This window comes from Schistocerca gregaria, chromosome 7 (genome assembly GCF_023897955.1).
Source record: "Schistocerca gregaria isolate iqSchGreg1 chromosome 7, iqSchGreg1.2, whole genome shotgun sequence".
Classification (NCBI taxonomy): Eukaryota; Metazoa; Arthropoda; class Insecta; order Orthoptera; family Acrididae; genus Schistocerca; species Schistocerca gregaria.
The window spans coordinates 331201608-331223770 of record NC_064926.1 but is presented as its reverse complement, the minus strand read 5'-3'; the positions used below and the strand labels follow the sequence as shown (position 1 = coordinate 331223770).

At 37.8% G+C, this 22163-nt stretch overlaps 1 protein-coding gene across 15 annotated transcripts in view; it reads right to left on the bottom strand.

The window, feature by feature from the left end:
• Positions 1-1998: 1998 nt before the first annotated feature.
• LOC126281513 (protein kinase C and casein kinase substrate in neurons protein 1) overlaps positions 1999-22163 on the bottom strand; it is a 525973-nt gene continuing 505808 nt past the window's right edge. For all 15 annotated transcript variants that reach the window (XM_049980549.1, XM_049980551.1, XM_049980537.1 and 12 more), the window contains 3 exons: positions 17495-17643; positions 13734-13888; positions 1999-3114 (listed from right to left, as the gene is read on the bottom strand). In XM_049980549.1, the coding sequence (XP_049836506.1) occupies positions 3002-3114; positions 13734-13888; positions 17495-17643 (417 nt within the window). In that variant the 3' untranslated portion in view covers positions 1999-3001. The remainder of the gene's footprint in view (positions 3115-13733; positions 13889-17494; positions 17644-22163) is intronic.

Genomic DNA, 22163 nt, shown 5'->3' with positions numbered 1-22163 from the left:
AGCCAGGCTAAATGTAGGGCCACATGCTCTCTAGCGGCCAAACAATTAACTATCTTCAGTGCTCAAATGGGCACAAGTGGGGTTTTATTTTTTTAAAGGTCTCTTATTCAGTTGCCCTAGTATAGTCAGGGTTTTAATTTTCTGTCAGAATAATATTGAGATAACTCAAGTTTTATATTAAGGGATCAAGTATCATTTTGACAAATTCTTTAGGCATCATATTCACACCTATTTCCCCTGAAGATGAAACTTGAAATTTTTCTTTGAGACAATCTTCCTAACTTGAGAAGATTTTTTGAATGAAATTTGCCAAGAAAGCTTGCATTATCACATAATGCCAATGTATTTTGTTTGCATTTAACAGGTCTTGACAGTAACAAAATTCAGATGATGTACACAATCATGTAATTGATGATAAAATACTGAAAGAAATTGTCTCATTCCTTTATTTTAAAAAGTTTTCAGCTCTTGTTTGGGGGTTTGCAAATAATTATAATAATAATAATAATAATAATAATAATTTTGTTCATACCAGTTTGTACTTCTTGACAAAATTCATCTTTATTTTCAGTTAACCTCAATATGCAAGCATCAAAAGTTTTGTTTTGATACTCAGCAGAAACTGAAGTTGAAGTATTGATCACTAGACAGTGTGGACTTGCTAGAATGCATGTGCATTCGCCGTCATGTTGCAGCCCTTGCTTGCTTAGTTCTGTCAAGATAACAAGACTTGGTTTGACCACAAACAAACTTGTTCGGATTTCTCATGATTTTGATAATAGTCATACTGATTATATAAGAGAAAAGTAGTTGTCAAATCATTTCAGGAAGAAACAGGGGTGGTATTCCTCCAGATATCACACCTGCAGAGGATGGATGACCAAGGGTTAGTGCGAGAATTTCTTGCTATATGGATTCCGAGGAAGGCCTCAATGACTTCAGATTAACAGTCATATGTTGCATTATTTTCAAGAGTGTCATATTCAGAAAAATCTGTGCCGCCATTCTCAAAATCAGTAAATAACTAACAATTTAGTGATCAGTCAGACTCAGTCTGTCAAATGAAATCATTTTTGTGGAAACAAATAGTGTGAAATGTGCTTTTAGTGAAGCAAGAAATTAACTGGGCAAGAATTTCAAGGATAAAAGCTAAAGGTGTAGCAAGTGCAAACTCACACTGTGCTTGAAAATATGCAATACAAAATAAATACTTTTATCACAAAAGAGACAGAAATACGATCACTGCACATAAGATACACTTAATTGCTAAATATTTTTGTGTAAAATAATCAAGTTGGTTTCCGTTTTCAGAAATGGTAATTTTTTTTTTTTTTTTTAAATCACTTTATGAAAACGTGTAAGTTCAAAAGCAGTGTATTGCCACCGCTTTACATTATAAAGTCAACACTTTCTATTAATCTAAAGGTTACTGTTATACAAAAACAATATAACAGTTACAGTTGCTTAAATTATGGTGTCAACAGCCTTGTCCTACTTCTAATTAAGGATCTGCCACTTTTCTTTTGGCATTCTAGCTGACTGAAGCACCCTCACTTCACTTTGATATTGTGTGTTTCACAGGGAAGTCTTAACATGCTTTGGGTTTCTCCATTTGTTGTCCTGTTGTTTAATTGTACAGAATTCTGGGTGCCAGATGACTTAGAGAATTCTTATTTATTATCTTCAAGACGTGTGCATTGCCATTATGAATACGGTGCAAATGTGAGTGTGCACTCTCTCTCTCTCTCTCTCTCTCTCTCTCTCTCTCTCTCTCTCTCTCACACACACACACACACACACACACACACACACACACACACACACCACCACCACCACCACCACCACCACCACCGACAAAATGTATCATTGCAAGTAAAGTGTATGCAGTCTGTTGCAAATTATTTACAAACCACAGGTTTTTTTCCTTAGCTATTTTGTGTCCCAAGACAAAGCGTATCTTTTACACGATTTATATATAATTTATTACAATAAACATACTTCTATCATACGAATCCAGTTTAATGACATTCATGTCTACATTATTTACACCAAGTCTTGTACTCGTTAATCTACAATGTCTTAGGCCTATAACAGAATCACTGAATATAATGAAGGAATGAGTGTTCTCGCTTTGATTGACACCTGCTGAAGATGCACAGCCTTTTCTGTGAATGCATTATTTTACAAATGGCATTACCAAGGTGTAACTGGTTACATATTTACAGAAATGTCCATTATGGCTGCTTAACATTATTTTGATTAATTTTTTTCTCTGCACCAGGCAGTGTAGCATGTACTATATAGTATGTGGCTGGCACTTGGGTCACTCACAGATTGAACAACGGTTTGGGAAAGAGAGGAGAAAGGAGCAAATGTTATACAACTTTGTGTGAACACAAACAAGTTGCATAATAAAAACGCAAATACAGTCTGGAAAAAAAAAATTACCACAAAATACAGTAACTTCAGCTTACCACCAGTAACCAAGGAATAGTTCATGCTCACAAAAAGCCTTGCGTTTTTAAAAGAAAAACAATACTCTGATAATTTAAATAATCATTTAGTGTTATACATCATCAAAAATTTGAGACAAACATCATCATGAAACTGCAATAAAATACATCTTAGTATGTTTTATACACAGAAAAGCATAGACTTTGGTCCACAGTTTAGAATGCACAGTAGTGCAGTAAAACTCACATCATGTCTCCTTTAACTGCTAACGACACATTAATGTTTACTGTACAAGCCAGGATCTCTGGGGAAGGGGAAAGGGGTCACTCCATTTCTTTTAAGAGCTGATAAATTTACGGGCACAAAGCCATTTCACTAGTAACAGCACCAAACACATTTCCTAAACGTGTGGCACCTTGACATCCTGTCTGTGTTGTAGGAGTTTGCTGTGAAGTGTGGCGAGGGAAAATGCAACCTGCCCGAGACAGACAAGCAGCAGGAAGACATCGCCAACTAGCTTACACATCAGCAGATCCCGTATTGGCCACTACTGCGCCACAGGTTCCACATAGTTAGCAGGGTACAGCCCTACACGGCCATCCTTACGGCCTTTGCACCATCCTTGTTCATCTTCGTCTTCGAGCTTTTCAAACACGTCACCTATGCAAAAAATACAGTTTAGTTCAGACTATGAATTAAAATGGGAATCTTACTGTGACACATGAAGTAAGGACATGAATTACAGACCAAATTTCCTCAGATCCATGTCTCAAATCTAAACACAGACATATGCTGAGGTATTCAGATCACAGAGACACTCTTAGAGCTATAAAATAAATGCATAATACCATTTTTATAGGTAGCTGTTGTACACTTATGGCTGTCACTTATTGAAAAAAATATGGCTTTTAATGGTGTAGCAGCCTACCTCCAGAATCCACCAGGAAAACCTCTAAGTTTTCCTAACACATAATCCCAACTTTCCCCAAAAATATTTTATGGCCTTTTTAATAAGAGTCTGCACTTATCCATGGTAGAAGTACTGAATGTAATGAAGAATGGCACAAGTTTAATATCCTGACATTGGTACAGCCATTAGAGGTGGAAATTAGACTTCTATGGCCAAGACTGATGAAACAAATTGGACATGGCTGTTTTGAAGGAAGCTCCTATACATTTGCATCAGGTGAATTAGGAAAACCAAAGAAAATCCGAATCTGAGGGAGTCTGAGCTGGTCTCCGCATCCAGAGAAATTTATCGCGGATGCATTTTCCTCCTTTAAATGTCTGTGTGTTTTCTACATTAAAAGAAGACCTTTTGACCAAAAGCTCTCATACATGCAGTCTTTCTGTTGTGCCTATGTGCAATTCAATATCTGCTCTATAGGGTAACTATCTATCCTTTTCAAAATATTATAGTTATTCCATCCTGGATTTTTCAGTGTCAGCAAATTTAATTAGGTGTGCTGGATGGAAATTTGATTTTCACTGTTTCTGTCTAAACATGCTTTGTCCCATGCTGGATGCAACCCATATTAATATCCTTTAATAGGCGTTCTGATACTTTTGATCAGTCAGTGTATTTGTGAGAGCTGCAATACACTGAAATACTGGCTTGAACAGTTATTAATTCTTCAGCTCATGTAGAATACATTCCACCTCGGTGTGTATACACCAGAAAAAAAAGAAAGAAAAAATCCTGTTTAAAAATACACTTTTTCCGCATTATGTGACAGTATACATTCCCTCAGAGCTGTAAAACTTGTCAATCGAATGATAAAAGTTTTTATAGACTTGCAATACACTTGTTTCAACCAGTCATAGTTCACATCTGTATTTGTTACTCTTTAAAAGACATCAAACACAAATGTACCAGTAAAATTTTAAATAATGACATAAATGGCTCGTCTTATGGCTCCAAAATTTTTGTAAGTGGCTGGTTCTCAAAGTACTAAGTTATGAATGAGAGTCAAACATTGTGTGATTTAAGAAATTCATCTCACATTTTCACACATAACATAATTCATCTTGCATAACAGGGAAATTTATTTTGAAAGTAATGCTTCTCAAACCACCATTAGCAATATTTACCAGCGACCTGTTAGAAATAGGTTTGTTTGAGTAGTTACCAGAGAGCACCAGAAAACAAGCATTACTGCGCATGCACAGCTATGATGACATACTATGCTCATAAAGCCTTTCATCATATTTCTGTTTGGAATTTTGTGTGTACTGGTTCATCATGTGACTATGTGCAGCACTGTGTCATTTTGTTCGGAAGGGACATACAGAGCTAATGTATTTAGGACCAAGTTTTTTATGGCTTTTTCAAAATGTGTGAAACATTAACATGGTTACCTGTAAAGCCAAGAAACTGCAATTCATAATTTTTATTTGACTCCAGGAGCAAATACACTACTGGCCATTAAAATTGCTACACCACGAAGATGACGTGCTACAGACATGAAATTTAACCGACAGGAAGAAATTTAACCAACAGGAAGAAGATGCTGTGATATGCAAATGATTAGCTTTTCAGAGCATTCACACAAGGTTGGCACCGGTGGTGACACCTACAACGTGCTGACATGAGGAAAGTTTACAACTGATTTCTCATACACAAACAACAGTTGACCAGTGTTGCCTGGTGAAACGTTGTTGTGATGCCTCGTGTAAGGAGGAGAAATGCGTACCATCATGTTACCGACTTTGATAAAGATAGGATTGTAGACTATCGTGATTGCGGTTTATTGTATCTCAGCATTGCTAGTCGCGTTGGTCGAGATCCAATGATTGTTAGCAGAATATGGAATCAATGGGTTCAGGAGGGTAATACGGAACGCCGTGCTGGATCCCAACGGCCTCATATCACTACCAGTCGAGATGACAAGCATCTTATCTGCATGGCTGTAATGGATCATGCAGCCATGTCTCAATCCCTGAGTCAACAGATGGGGATGCTTGCAAGACAACAGCAATCCGCATGAACAGTTCGACAACGTTTGCAGCGGCATGGACTATCAGCTCAGAGACAATGGCTGTGATTACCCTTGACGCTGCATCACAGACAGGAGTGCCTGCGATGGTGTACTCAACAACGACCCTGGGTGCACAAATGGCAAAACGTCATTTTTTCGGATGAATCCAGGTTCTGTTTACAGCATCATGATGGTCGCATCCGAGTCAGGTGACATCGCTGTGAACGAAAATTGAAAGCGCGTATTCGTTATCGCCATACTGGTGTATCACCCGGCGTGATGGTATGGGGTGCCATTGGTTACACGTCTCGGTCACTTCTTGTTTGCATTGACGGCACTTTGAACAGTGGATGTTACAGTTCAGATGTGTTACGACCCATGGCTCTACCCTTTATTCGATCCCTGCAAAATCCTACATTTCAACAGGATAATGCATGACCACATGTTGCAGGTCCAGTACGGGCCTTTCTGGATACAGAAAATATTTTACTGCTCACCTGGTGAGCACATTCTCCAGATCTCTCACCAATTGAAAACGTCTGGTCAATGGTGGCCGAGCAACTGGCTCGTCACAATATGCCAGTCATTACTCTTGATGGACTGTGGTATTGTGTTGAAGCTGCATCGGCAGCTGTACCTGTAGATGCCATCCAAGCTCTGCTTGACTCAATGCCCAGGAGTATCAAGACCGTTATTATGGCCAGAGGTGGTTGTTCTGGGTACTGATTTCTCAGGACCTATGCACCCAAATTGTGTGAAAATGTAATCACAAGTTAGTTCTAGTATAATATATTTGTCCAATGAATATCCGTTTATCATCTGCATTTCTTCTTGGTGTAGCAATTTTAATGGCCAGCAGTGTATAAAGCATTGTGAGAAGTTACAATGATAAAACACTATGGGCTGCCAGTCTATAATTTTCCAAAGAATGGCGTTCTGTAAAATTAAGGTGTAAACAACAGAAATTGAGAAATAATGTAAAGCGTAGAGGAAGTACATGACAACTGTAATAACATGTCTTGCAACTGAAAAGCACTGTATTTCATAGAAGGCAGACTAGTAAAATTCTGCTAAAGCTGTCAATATATTTGAAACAAAACATTTTATTCAGTATTACTGACCAAATTTGCTTACTTAAGTCATCTTTAAGTGAACATTTACATATATGTATATCATGTATGTATAGCATAGTATGTATAAACATATGTGAATAGTGTTAAGAGATCTTACATTACAGCATAAAAGAAACAGGACACCAGAGAAGACTCCAAGACCATTGGGATTTCACAACCCATACTGAAATGCACAATTCCACTTAAAGTACTTATTCATACGTCCAGATTCGCACTGAAGTACGTCCTGACGTGGTATTAAGCTTTTCAGTGTGGTTTTTGGGATGTCAATTTTCTTAGAGTACCAGTACTGTGTTAGCTCATGTTAGGTTCTTTATTGTGGCTTAATGCCATACATGCCAGAAGATGAAAACATGTGCTTGAAATTCAGCGAATAGTTGAACCTAGCCAATAGTGTTGAATGAAACACTTTTGCTTCAAATAAATTGATTGCCTCTGTGGAAAAGATTTATAAAAGCCAAATTCCCTTACTGAACCAACAAAAATAACTTCTTTGTTCTGCGAGATGATTAATGCTCAATTGCCAATAACAAGGAAATAAAACAACAATCAGAAAACTGAAACTAACAACATATTTCAGTCTCCTGTAATTATGTGAATGTATTTTAATTCATTTGACAGCTCCCAGCCACTGAAATCCATTTTGTTTCCATTTGGTGTGAGCACAAAATCATTAAACATAAAAACAGGTGACATGGAGACTACCCCAAACAACTCAGACTGCTCTGTGCATGTGGGAATCTGGCAGCCTGTGTGCATCACAAAAATTTAAACCTGTAGCACCTGGTTGCTCGGTGCTACTGCAAACAGCCAACAGCCACTGTAAACAGCCAACAGCCATGCTTCAAGTAATCAAAAGCACGAGAAGGTGCCATTCAAACATAACTTCAGCTCTGCACATGTGCGTAAGCCTGCTGGAAACTGCTCAAACGAACCTAATGTAAACAGTTGCAACGTAAAGCTCATCAGTAGTTTGTAGTTACGAAGTATTGCATAGTCTTCGTCTTTAAGTGTTTGATGCATTTTGCTGTCAGCAGATGCTTCAGTTTTATATTGTTATTATTCACTTGTTTATGTTTTACTGCAATATTATTCTGTACTACAGTAAAATTCTGTTAACTTATCAGTCCTTACCCATCAAATTATAGAAATTTAGCTGAAAACTAAAACAATGAAAAATTCCCAAAATTCCAAAAATAAAAGTTCCTGGGTTTTTTTCCTTTGTTTTCTCCTGGATGAAAAAATTCCCCAAAGACAAAAAAAATTCTATGTTTTTCCCGGATTTCCTGGTTTTCCTGAGTTATGTACAGCTGCACCCGAAACTCCCAAACATCTGACCAGAAAAGTCAGTTTTTTTGCCAAGCCAATGTAATGAACAGTCAAAAGAAGTGTAAATGTAAATGTGAGTGCCAGCACTGTTCACTAATGAAATGGCCTGATATGTGGGGAATTCAAATCGGTCAGGGCAGTTTATGTCTGTGAAATGAGTTTTTTACACTGTTACATTTCATCTCGTAGAGGGCTTGTTGTTACAACAGTGATGCCTATGGGGAACTACAGAAGGAGGTCTTACACATTTAAGTGTGAATACTGGTACACGAAATGTGAACACAGTACAGGATGACCACCATTTCGTCTGCACTCTCATTACAAATTTGCAAACCACCACCACCACCACCACCACCACCACCACCACCAACAGTGTAGATTCAGCACCGGGGCAATGTAAAAGGAGTGCAAATGTCAAGACTCTGTCCGGACTGAAGACACTCATACACTGCTTCTGTGTCCACCATCAAGAAACTACACACTCTTCGGAGTGCAACAGACTTGTAAATGCCATTACCAATGTCCTGAGTGTGTATTACTGGATGCTTCCCATTCTAATACATCTTACAGTGATAGCTGCACATATTCCCAATTCTACTACGATGACCATCATCTAGCAACCTCTACTGTTGGACAATATAGTGAACAGATGGCACATGATACATCATGCGATTTTGATCTCAGCTATCTATGTATCAAGGAAGTTTTGATGTTAAGTGACTGCTATTTCTTCAGACAACTCCACGTGCCATATTACGGGTGGATAATTCTGCCAAGAACAACAAATGGCAGCGCTTCCCCAACCTGCTTGTTTGCCTGCCATTTCCGGAACGAGGTTGGACAGTAACTTATGTTATCACGGTTGTCTAGCAGCCACTACTGACGCTTTGTAAACTTTCACACAAAAGGCATGAAGGAGGAGTCCTAAGAACATATCCAGGCCCTCTTTGACTCCATGCCACAATGTCTAGACACTACAATTGTAGAGCATCGCAAATTCAAACTATATTAAACTCTCCGAGTCAGAGATGACACACATCCTGTAATTGCTACCATTTGTGTATCATGCTGAACCTAATACACATAAAACATTATGTCTGTTCAAATGTACCTTTGATGCATCAATTTTCAAAACCATGAGTGTACATGTAACACACTGGTTATTCATAGTTGGGAATATAATGAATCTTACTTCTTATATTTGTTGATAAATTTTATTTACAGTGTGGAAAGTTCTGGCAGAATCTAAATAATTTAGGAATAAAAGAAATAACTCACTGAGTAGTGGAAGCATGGAGCTGTCGACAGACACACACAACAGTTGTGTTCCTTTATTTGTGCCTGTCAATGACACTGTGAGGGTTTCTTTTTTTTTATCCCCTACTCCTGAATTATTTACTTTTGTTGTGTTTTAGTAACCTCTGATTAAGTTGCAGGAAGTTTTTGGAACAAAAAGAGCATTCTTGTTCTGTAACCAATATTTTTCCAATTTTTCTTCATTCTGCTACCTTTGCGACTTAAAAAAAAGAAAAAACAGCTTCTGTATCACAATCAAAGGTGGATTTATGGATTTACATGCAGGCCCACTAGGCTTGGGCCTAGGGGTGACAGCTTTAGAGAGCAAAATTTTTTGCACTGTATTTATTTTAACATTTTACACTTGAAAGTAAGTGTGCTTGCAAATGACAAAAAATTATTAAGATTGTGAAATAACTTAGCAGTTTTAACATGCCATATTAATGGCAAATGATAATACACAAGCTTTGAAATAATAATAGTTTTCTTGGTGACTGAATGAAAAGTCACACAATTTATGTCAGGAATCGTGTTTATGAAATTGTTCAATGGTACCTTAAAGTAAGCTATCAGGATGACAGTCAACAATACAAGCTTTGAAATAATATTATTCCGAGAATTCTGTCAGTTTCTGACTTCTGTTTATTGAAAATAGAGAAAGAAGCAACAATGAAATTAAATTACCCTGCTCTGTTATTCTTTTCTTGGAAATTTTATTTCAGAACAAGTGGGTAAAGTAATCCAAGCTAGTCAAATGATCACTGTCATGTCTCAAGTAAAAAGCGTTGTGCTTTTGTTGTACGATTTTGAAGGGGATACTTTTATTTACAAACTTATTTTCTTTCATGTTGGTGGCTGTTGATAATTTCATAAGTGTCTAACATGAATAAGAGTGACAAAAATGAACATGAAAAATTAAATGGTGCGGCATTTCAGAAGTTAGTGAAGAAAAAGTGAGAACAAGAAGCAAATGTTCTAAAAATTCCTGGCAGAAAAATATCTGTAGTTTGACTTCAACCATAACCATAGTGAAAGAAGTAAATGAAAATGAAACAATAGTTAAAAATGAAGAATAACAAATTGTTCCTGAATTAGAATCTCACAAGAACCTAAGTGTCTTATCAAATATTACAAAAAGAAATAATATTGAATCATCAATGACAGTTTTACACTGTGGCATTAATCCAAATTGTAATAGTGATTTTTCCTAATTCACAAAGGTCAACAGGCAGTAAAACCAGATATTTGAACAAAAATTTATTTTATTTAAACTTTAAAATGATGAAGCAACTTTCCGTGATTACTCAATGTACTCCTGCAGCACTGGTGCTATTTTTTGTTCAATGTGTAAATTGTTTGGAGGTAAGACAATGATTGCTACTATTGGTATTTCAGATTGGAGAAATATCTCTATTTTATCTCATCCTGAATATTCACTTGAGCACAAAAAATTATTGGTTATCACTTTTAACACAGAGAAAACTCACTTGGAATGGTAGAAAACCATTTAAAGTCACACGTTGAGAGAAAAATGTTCTGGCGCAATGTGTTGAAAAGCGTGTTTGCAATGGTGAAGAAGCTAACAAATTCTGGACATCCTCAACATGAACACAGTGAAAAATTCCACTCATACATAATGGTCAATTTATGAGGTCTCTTGAACTTATAGCATACATAAATCCAGGGCAGGGACACACAAGTTATGTATCTTCAACAAACTAAGATGAAATAATAGAGCTACTTTCTGAACGAATAAATAGAATCATAATAAATGACAACAAACAGCTGAAATATTCCTCTGTAATAGTAGATCCTACTGCAGACATTTCACAATTTGATTAATTATCTTAGTATTATCGTATACGAAGGAGAATGGTGAGCATGTTTAATGTTTCCTTCTGTTTTTACCAAACTCAGGACGTAAGTCTGAAAGCCCATCCGAATCCTGCCTACAAATGCTATCGATTTTACTGACTGCAGAGGCCAGTAATAAGACAATGGAAGCAACTTATTAGGAGCCTACACTTCTTACTTTTTTCTCTTTTTGCAGGCATTAAGTAAAGAACAAAATCTAAATGTGCATTATGTGCCTTGTGCACTACATTCTTTGAATTTTGTGGGCACTAGCGGTACAAGCTGTTGTCAGGAAGCATCTTCATTCTTCAGTTTAGTGCAAAATGTTTATAAATTTTTCTCTGGTCCTACACAACCCTGGGATCAACTTCTTTCTTCTGTGAAACCATGACGTAAAACAGCTGAAAGTATATCGATAACATGTTGGTCAGCAAGAGAGGAAGCATGTGTGTGTCTAAATGAAAATTGGGAGAGCAATATATATACTTTCATTCTTTACCAAGAATACCTGTGAGAAACCACTTATGCAAACTGAAGCTTCAGCTTTACTGAATCAACTAAGTAGACTAGAAAAAGTATTCATGATGACAGTTTGGAAGGGCATACTCCAGAGATTTAATAGTGTAAACACGAAATTCAAAGCAAATATTGACATCGAAATAGTACTTGAATTATATGAATCAACTGAAGAGTTTATTAGGTTTGTTCAGGGCATGTTCTGCCATGATGAAAATAAATCCATGGACACTACAACTGATTTGAATTATAAACACACCTATAAAAAAATCAAGGAAATGGAAACTTTAAGTTGATGAAGAAGTGGCTGCTGAAGTAGTTTTTCTAACTGGTAGGGAGAAATTTACAGCCAAAACATTTTTCCTAATACTCAGCACCTTGTATGTTGCATTAGTGAGGAGGAAGGAAAGTTATAAAACACTGTTATTTTAGGCCCCTTCACAGTTTACAGTAAACTTAAGAATAGTTCACCAGGCATTAGTACCTTCCTTCCCAAGTGAATGTGTACATTTCATGGCATATTTGAAATCTTAAGATATTAATAATGTACAAGCTGAAATGAGTAAACTTCTCTGAAAGAATCAGTTATAGTCCAGGTTTCTGAATGCTGACATTGCTCTTAGAATGTTTCTATGTAAGGCATTTACAGAATGCTTGTTTTGGCTCAAGGCTTAAACCATACCTGTGTTCTACCTTGTCTGAGGAGAGATTGAACACCTTGTGCATTCTTCACATCGAAGCTGACCTCCAAACAGATGACCATCTCAGCTATTAAGTAATGATTAATGAGTTTGCTGCCATCAAAGCCAGATGCAAATTTTTCTGACTGATAAGATTTGTTTATTTATTCATATTAGTTTAAAAAATTTTAGGTTACAAACTGATTTATTGTTAGCAGCTTAAAGAACATTTATTGTGATTCAAAAGCTGTAGAGTTATTATTTAAAACATATTTCTGCAGGTGTGCATGTACTGCAGTGTGCCTAGGGGTACAAAAATTTTAAATCTGCCACTGTTTACAATATTCAATGTGTAACCACATGGGAAATAATGTTTAGTATACTTCTGTTTCACAATTATTTTAAAATAAAAAGCTGCTACATTTTCTTAGTTTGCATGAAACCTTCATTCCACTCACTCTTAACATCCATTCAAACATTTAGCCTTATTTTTTTGTTGCATACATAGGCAATGTATTCTCTACACTTAATCATGCAAAACAAAGAGTTTTTCCTTATCTAAAGCCCCTTTTATTTGATTGATTTTCTTGTCTCAACTGACTACTGGAGACAAGTGTGTGTACTTCAGTGCTCCTGTCATTCCATTGCCGTATTGAGTGAGTGGTCATTTTTGTTTACACATTAGTGTCAAAATTGTCGGTGTTGTGAGAGCTGTCAGCTGTGCAGTTTGGCATCTGAATAGTGAAAGTGAGGTTATGATGGACTATCCCTTTATGGAAAAATGTACTCGCAAAATGTAGGATGGCTGAAGCAGAATTCATACTGGAAGTTCTCGTCAAATGTGGTGTGATAAAGTGTTTACACTCCTGATGACTAGAAAAAAATAGGAAAAGTGTCATCCAAACATTTCAGAACATTTATTTGCTGGAGAAAATATGTACTTGCAAACAAATCAGAATGCAGTAACAGCGCCTTTTAGCTTTATCCTCATTTGGTGTTTTACTGCTAACCACCAAATAACAACGAAAATTGTTATTCTCATCCATTAATTTTGACTGTTTCACTGTTGAACTAATTTTCATTGCACAAGTTTACATATTTACATTCTTATTTATGTACATGGTATGTTCTTTTCCCCTGTAGAATGTAAATACTTTTTGCTTTCAGTTATTTTGTCTCTCATGTAGACTAGAAGAACACTACTAGGAAAAAAGAATACCAAGATGTTATGTAACTTTGCAATTATTATGAAAACAAAGCAAACAACATAATAATGATTAAGAAGACACAAAAGCACAAAATTAGTATCTATAACAGAAGGAAACTTGGGGAGAATAATGACGTCACAGACACAAAATGGTTGCTTGCTGATTTACACGCAGGCATGAAAGATTCACGTACTTCAATTAGTCTATTTTGACCAGATAGTCTCTCATGAAAAATGAGAGTTACTAATCAACTGAAGCAATGAATTTCAAGAAACATTATTTTACCTTGTTTGAAGCTGAGTTCATCTGACTCTGCCCCTTCATAGTCATAAAGCGCTCTCACGGGAACGCCAGGTTCACCATGGTCAACTAAGGCTTCACCAGCATCTTCGTCCCATTCATCTTCTTCAAATGGATTAGCTTCTTGTCTTGTGCCATTCCTGTAATATGGAGAAAGATACTATTTGCTTGCTTCTCAATTATGTGCATTAAAAAGCTGCTGACTGTCACTTTTCAAATTGGGTATAACTAAACACTGTACAAGTTTACATTACAGTAAAATTTCCTCAACAAATTTCATAACTCAATTTTGATAGCTTTTCTTATTTTAAAAAAATCCCATATTTCTTGTGCATATCTGTAAAAATACGTCATGCTGCTAAGAATTTCATTGTTTTTGAATCACTTAGCACATTCCAAAATTATTACATCAGAATATGAAATACATATAGTAAAATATGTTTACAGAGTCCAAAATATGAAAAAAAACAGTGCTTTCATCCATCAACCTGAATTCAAGTAGGATTTTAAATGATATCATAATGTCAACAATGCAAATTCCTGGATGGATTGATGGTTAGTTGATTGGTGGGACAAGGCACCAAAAAACAACTCTTGATCAGAGAGTGGTGCACCCAGAAGAAAAGACATCCCCCAATACTAAAAGCAAGATGAAGGAGACAGGGAAGACAGCAGGTTGCTGTCCCCGGGGCTCTGCATATGACATGAAACATCCCATCCACAGCTGCCCCACCCGCAATCCAGTACTGTCAAGAGTGCCATTATTCAACAGAATGAAGCACCTAGAAAAGACAATTGGCGTGGCAAAAAGAGGCAAACCAATTCTAAAAGTGATTAAAGCAGAGTAAAAGACGGCTGAAAAGAGCAGTCTAGTCAAGGAGGGAGGGTCTGAAATCTCCCAGACCTAGCATACAGTGGGGTATGTTCCATCCCCAACCACTCTGCCCCTGCTCCAGAAGTAGATTAAAATCTTATAACTGACAATAAAAACCACTTTCATAGAGAAAACAGAACTAGTTTAAACACCTGTTAACATCCACCAATATTAGAGGCATTATGGATGTTTTAGAACCCATGACTGTTTATTAAATGGAAATTCATAAGACTGCAAGCAGTCACTTTTTGAAATAGTTATCTAGTCATTCTATGAATCAGTTTCTGAACCTTTTCAGGCTCATCTTCAGATTGTTTTCCAGAAGTTACATAGCTATTTCAAGCATAATGTTGTGTGCTGGCCCTGTGACAAGTAGAATGAAGTATGAAACTAAATTTTGGATCCAAATTAACAGATAAACAATATTCATGGGGATGCATTAAAGCATGATTCTTCATCTTGTCACAGATCCAGCACCCAGGATTATGCCTGAAATAGCTATGTAACTTCTGGAAAACCATCTGAAGATGAGACTGAAGAGGTTCAAAAACTGGTTCACAGAATGAATACATAAGTTTCCAAAAAAGTGATTGGTTGCAGTTTGACTTAACCTGGTATGACCAATCTGGAGATGGTACAGGTCTGTGGAGTCATTCCACCAGCAGAAATGGAAGGAAGAGAGTCATCCTGCTGTAGTCTCCTTGACTGTGCGGAGTTTATTAGACGTGACAGTAGCCCACCATATGTTGTTGCATTTCTGAGCAAGCACAAATCTCATGCACACTCTCAAATCTGCTCCTGGGATAAGCAAAGTGAATTAGTAGAAATTAAGTCATTCTATAGCCAAATGGTCAGACAATTCATTCTCCGAGACACCCACAATACTCCATATTTAGAGTAAAGCAACTGAACGAGCAGCACATCAAAGGTCAGCGAGAATGGCATGAAAAGCAGAGACCAAAGGGTGGCAAGAATAGCATCGGCCAATAGCCTGGAGACTGCTCACTGAGTCAGGAAATGTTTAAAAAAGGGAGGCCCATTTAATAAACAGAGGTCTCTGCTAACAGCTGTAAATACACAACAAATTCCCGGCAGTGACAGGAATTCCACACTGGAAGGAGATGTAAAAGTATATCCTGCCTGATCTACAGTTTTAAAGCTGTCAGTGTAAAATTGGAAACAATTGAAAAACTGGACATAACAGATGCTGAAAGGCCATGGGGAGGGGGGAGGGGGGGGTAGGAAGGGGAGGGAGAATGGCAATTAGGCTTTAGGACCTAGAAAGAGATTTGTCAGGGAAAGGGGGTCCTGAAAGGGAGCCGTGTTACTGATAGACACTGAAGGAGAACTATTCTCTGGCCGGGTGTAGGAAATGGTTCCCTATTGGGAACCACAGGAGAGGAGTGTGATGGGAGATCTTGTTTGGAAAAGTTGAGGTATGAGGCGATGGTCATGATGTTAGTGGGATCATCATATCCACAGGATGTACACTTTCCAATTTTTTCCAAGCTTCAGTATCTGACAGGTGGTCGATGTGTTTGTATTCCTGGATCTTCTGTTCTTTCCTGAAAACTAGGCAAACTGGCGAAAATGGAGGGTGAGGTTCACATAATGGACTCACAAAGGTGGACGTTCACAAAGACTACCTTCATGGAATGATTGTATCCACATTGCAGCAAGATGACATATGCCCAAAGCATTAACATCTGAAGTTTCTCATAGGCAGTGGGATATACAATTTCACATCACACCTATACACAATGACCGCCAAAGGCAAAGATAAAGGCACCTGTATCCCTATGATTATCCTTGGGGCCTTTTCTGTATGTATCTGAAAAAAAGTACATCCCACTGCTGGAGATTAGTTCAGAGTTCTGCATCTGTTTGGAGCGTAAGTTCTCTGTGGGAGACGATTCCTTGGACCATGTTCAATGTTTTGTGTGGAACAGTGATCACACACTTGTCACCTGGACGACCACATGCCCTAAAGAGCTGTAGGTTGGGCAGCAGAGGAAGTTTTATTAAATCACAAACCATTTAGAATTTTTCCTAGAGACAACTTACCAAATTTACCCTTCAATGTTTTGGACAAAAAATAAACGTTTTATAACAGTAAAAGCATCCCCTTCAGTCTAAGTACATACCAAGAATTCAGTGAAGTGTGGGCTTCCAGATGTCTGGATTCTCCCTCTTCCCATGGCATAGCCAAGGAAGGAAACATTGTGGGTTCATTATCTCTCTACATTGTAATAATTTTTTCCATCTGAAGATACTGCTGGGGCATATTGGTCACCAGCGGCAGAAAGTCTGAGTCAGTTCAGGGTGTTCCTTTGAGCAGGTGAGGATGAAACGTCCTCCCAAACATAGCCCCACTTGCTTGGGTAAGCCTTATACAACTGAGGTGCGGCAAATTCCCCAGAGGTAGGAAACCCGAGTGTCCAAAACCAAAACCCAAATCCAAGCAGGCTCAGCATCAAGGAGACCATCCAATGGTAAGGCAGGTATAGCAGATGGATGGACTTGCAGCACAGAAAAGGAAGCAGCACTGTGAAGGCTGGGGGCCTGTTTTGGCCAGGCATGTAGTCACGAAAGTAATGCGAGCTCCCTGGGACGGGGAGGGGGGGGGGGGGGGGGGGGGGGGGAATGGGTGAAATAGGAAGCCCAATCACCTATAGCTGTCTGACGTAGACTGTAATGTGAAGCTAAGAACATAAATTACGGACCACATAAATGTGTACTTCTAAACATTGACAAGTCTTCAAGGAATGCTTTTAGTGCCTTGCGGATTTGCCCATACGTTAAAGACATATACATAAGAGTAAAGTGCCAAAGAACAGCGGACACAGCTTTTTTGTTTATCTTTGCTACTTACGTAATAGAAGACGTCCTATTAGCAGTATCAGCTTTCTCCTTGGCTTTTGAGGTACTTATACTCTCCACTTTACTGTCAGCTGTAACATCTGTTGAAATCACACGTCCTGTTGCTTTCTTTGCAGCTTTGTTATTAGCTGGTGGGAAATCCTGGACAAAAGAAAAAGGACAATGACAGACTTCCCTACACACATTTAAACAAACCACCAAACACTATCATGTTAAGCTGTGTACTCCATTATTTAAGAATGGGTTTGTCATTTCTTTTCCTATATGATAACAAGGAGTAGGTTTAATAATGAATAAAAAATAGGAGTGCGGGTAAGCTACTACAAACAGCATAGTGAACGCATTATTGTGGCCAAGATAGACACAAAGCCCACGCCTACTACAGTAGTACAAGTTTATATGCCAACTAGCTCTGCAGCTGATGAAGAAATTGAGGAAATCTATGATGAGATAAAAGAAATTATTCAGGTAGTGAAGGGAGAAGAAAATTTAATAGTCATGGGTGACTGGAATTCGTCAGTAGGAAAAGGGAGAGAAGGAAACATATTAGGTGAATATGGATTGGGGGGAAGAAATGAAAGAGGAAGCCATCTGGTAGAATTTTGCACAGAGCATAACTTAATCATAGCTAATACTTGGTTTAAGAATCATAAAAGAAGGTTGTATACATGGAAGAATCCTGGAGATATTAAAAGGTATCAGATAGATTATATAATGGCAAGACAGAGATTTAGGAATCAGGTTTTAAATTGCAAGACATTTCCAGGGGCAGATGTGGACTCTGACCACAATCTATTGGTTATGAAATGTAGATTAAAACTGAAGAAACTACAAAAAGGTGCTAATTTAAGGAGATGGGACCTGGATAAACTGAAAGAATCAGAAGTTGTAGAGAGTTTTAGGGAGAGCATAAGGGAACAGTTTACAGGAATGGAGGAAAGAAATACAGTAGAAGAAGAATGGGTAGCTCTGAGGGATGAAGTAGTGAAGGCAGCAGAAGATAAAGTAGGTAAAAAGATGAGGGCTAATAGAAATCCGTGGGCAACAGAAGAAATATTGAATTTAATTGATCAAAGGAGAAAATGTAAAAATGCAGTAAATGAAGCAGGCAAAAAGGAATACAAACGTATAAAAAATGAGATCGACAGGAAGTGCAAAATGGCTAAGCAGGGATGGCTAGAGGACAAATGTAAGGATGTAGAGGCCTATCTCACTAGGGGTAAGATAGATACTGCCTACAGGAAAATTAAAGAGGCCTTTGGAGAAAAGAGAGCCACTTGTATGAATATCAAGAGCTCAGATGGAAACCCAGTTCTAAGCAAAGAAGGGAAGGCGGAAAGGTGGAAGGAGTATATAGAAGGGCGATGTACTGGAAATGGAAAAGGATGCAGATGAAGATGAAATGGGAGATACAATACTGCGGGAAGAGTTTGGCAGAGCACTGAAAGACCTGAGTCGAAACAAGGCCCCGGGAGTAGACAACATTCCATTAGAACTACTGACGGCCTTGGGAGAGCTAGTCATGACAAAACTCTACCATCTGATGAGCAAGATTTATGAGACAGGCGAAATACCCTCAGACTTCAAGAAGAATATAATAATTCCAATCCCAAAGAAAGCAGGTATTGACAGATGTGAAAATTACAGAACTATCAGTTTAATAAGTCACAGCTGCAAAATACTAACACAAATTCTTTACAGACGAATGGAAAAACTTGTAGAAGCAGACCTTGCGGAAGATCAGTTTGGATTCCGCAGAAATGTTGGAACACGTGAGGCAATACTAACCTTATGACTTATCTTAGAAGAAACATTAAGAAAAGGCAAACCTACGTTTCTAGCATTTGTAGACTTAGAGAAAGCTTTTGACAATGTTGACTGGAATACTCTCTTTCAAATTCTAAAGGTGGCAGCGGTAAAATACAGGGAGCGTAAGGCTATTTACAATTTGTACAGAAACCAGATGGCAGTTATAAGAGTCGAGGGACATGAAAGGGAAGCAGTGGTTGGGAAGGGAGTGAGACACGTTTGTAGCCTCTCCCCAATGTTATTCAATCTGTATATTGAGCAAGCAGTAAAGGAAACGAAAGAAAAATTTGGAGTAGGTATTAAAATTCACGGAGAAGAAATAAAAACTTTGAGGTTCGCCGATGACATTGTAATTCTGTCAGAGACAGCAAAGGACTTGGAAGAGCAGTTGAACGGAATGGATAGTGTCTTAAAAGGAGGATATAAGATGAACATCAACAAAAGCAAAACGAGGATAATGGAATGTAGTCAAATTAAATCGGGTGATGCTGAGGGAATTAGATTAGGAAATGAGACACTTAAAGTAGTAAAGGAGTTTTGCTATTTAGGGAGTAAAATAACTGATGATAGTCGAAGTAGAGAGGATATAAAATGTAGACTGGCAATGGCAAGGAAAGCGTTTCTGAAGAAGAGAAATTTGTTAACATCGAGTATAGATTTAATGGTCGGGAAGTCGTTTCTGAAAGTGTTTTTATGGAGTGTAGCCATGTATGGAAGTGAAACATGGACAATAACTTAGTCTGGACAAGAAGAGAATAGAAGCTTTCGAAATGTGGTGCTACAGAAGAATGCTGAAGATTAGATGGGTAGATCACATAACTAATGAGGAGGTATTGAATAGAATTGGGGAGAAGAGGAGTTTGTGGCACAACTTGACAAAAAGAAGGTACCGGTTGGTAGGACATGTTTTGAGGCATCAAGGGATCACAAATTTAGCATTGGAGGGCAGCGTGGAGGGTAAAAATCGTAGAGGGAGACCAAGAGATGAATACACTAAGCAGATTCAGAAGGATGTAGGTTGCAGTAGTTACTGGGAGATGATGAAGCTTGCACAGGATAGAGTAGCATGGAGAGCTGCATCAAACCAGTCTCAGGACTGAAGACCACAACAACAAGAACATGATGACAAGACATAATTAATGAATTTAATCAAAAGGTTTTCAGAAATTACTGCAACCAGTCGCCTTTTATGTAGATGTATTTTATCTACATCTACATCTACATAAAAGGCGACTGGTTGCAGTAATTTCTGAAAACCTTTTCACACCACAGTCGCTGTGTTCCACATCCACAATGGATAAAAGTCGAATTTAATCAATTCCTATACTGAGGATGCTATTTAAAATTATGACACATACGTGCCTTGACACTGCAAAGTTTTTTCTTTTATTACATTATGCAAGTTGGCTGATAACCAATTTTTGAAAGCTCTGTCCCTCTCACTCTAAAATATAGTAATAAATTCATTTACATTCTAAAAATTTAAATGCTAGCAAGAAATACAATGATATTGTTTGTGCTCTATACCAATGCAGAAAGTGTTTAGAATAAAATGCCATTACTAAAATTCAGTCTAAGTAATACATTGAAAATCAAAGAAAAACAGCATAAAGCTGCTAAAATTATTATTTCTTTCCTTGTGACATATCTTTCTATAAACTGAGTAATAGCTGCAACAAGACTCAAACACCACTCAAGTTCATGATACTGTTTAGGTACAGGCCAGTGTATGCATGCACAGAATCACCTGTTGATTGTGTTATCTGGAGCATCTTAATGCAGTAGCTTCCTAACACCCTTCACATGTAACCCCCCCCCCCCCCTTCCCCCGAGTCATCTCTGCTGAACTGACCGACAATCTAAGGAGACACTTTGCCAATAATGTTAACAGATAGAGAGCCCAATTTGTTAGTTTTTGCTTCCTGGTCAGCACAATACAAAGGCTTTACTTCTGTGGTCATAGGAGCAACACGCATGCCCTAAAGTGAGGCATGCCTCTCAACAATGCCCTTGCAGCATTATGAACATCTCTCTTTGATCACTAATGTAGGAAAAGGCAGATTGCTACTTACTGTAAAGAAGAGACTTCAAGTTGCAGACTGACACAATTAAGACACCCGCATAAAGCTTTCAGTCACAGCCTTCATGAGAGAAAAAGAGAGAGAGAGAGAGAGAGAGAGAGAGAGAGAGAGAGAGAGAGAGAGAGAGAGAGAGAGAGAGAGAGACTCTTTTTCTGATGAAGGCCATGGCTGAAAGCTTTATGTGAGTGTCTTAATTGTACCTATGCAAGTGTCTTAACTGTGTCTGTCAAAAAACTTGATGTGTTTTCTTTATGGTAGGTAGCAATCTGTCTTTTCCTACATTTTTGATATTTCTACCTGGAGCTTCCATTGTTTGATGTCTGTTAGAACACTGCTAGGACAGTGTATGACCTTGTGTTCCTCACACAAAGGAGTACAAGAGACACCATGTATCAATAAATGAATCTTCATACAATGTGATGTCCTACACCTTCCCAAGCAATTTGGTAAATTGTTTATACTCCTACTTACTTTTTTAACAGCACCTATAACAGTTGCAAATGGTGATAGAAAATTTGCAGCATTAAAATTAATAAAAATCTTCTGGATCCATAGAGAGACAGATGGAATTGTGACCAATTCCGGTTTATTCCCTACCTCCTGAATATTTTTCACTAAAGCTCTTTTTATGAAGAATCAAGAAATGTGTCATAAAGTGTTAAAAGCACACTGAATTTAATGAGTTTCGTTTAACTGTAATAAATGTTCCTAGTCAGCTTGAAGGATTTTTTCAACAGAACAATTGAAAATACCATTATTATAAGTTTAGTG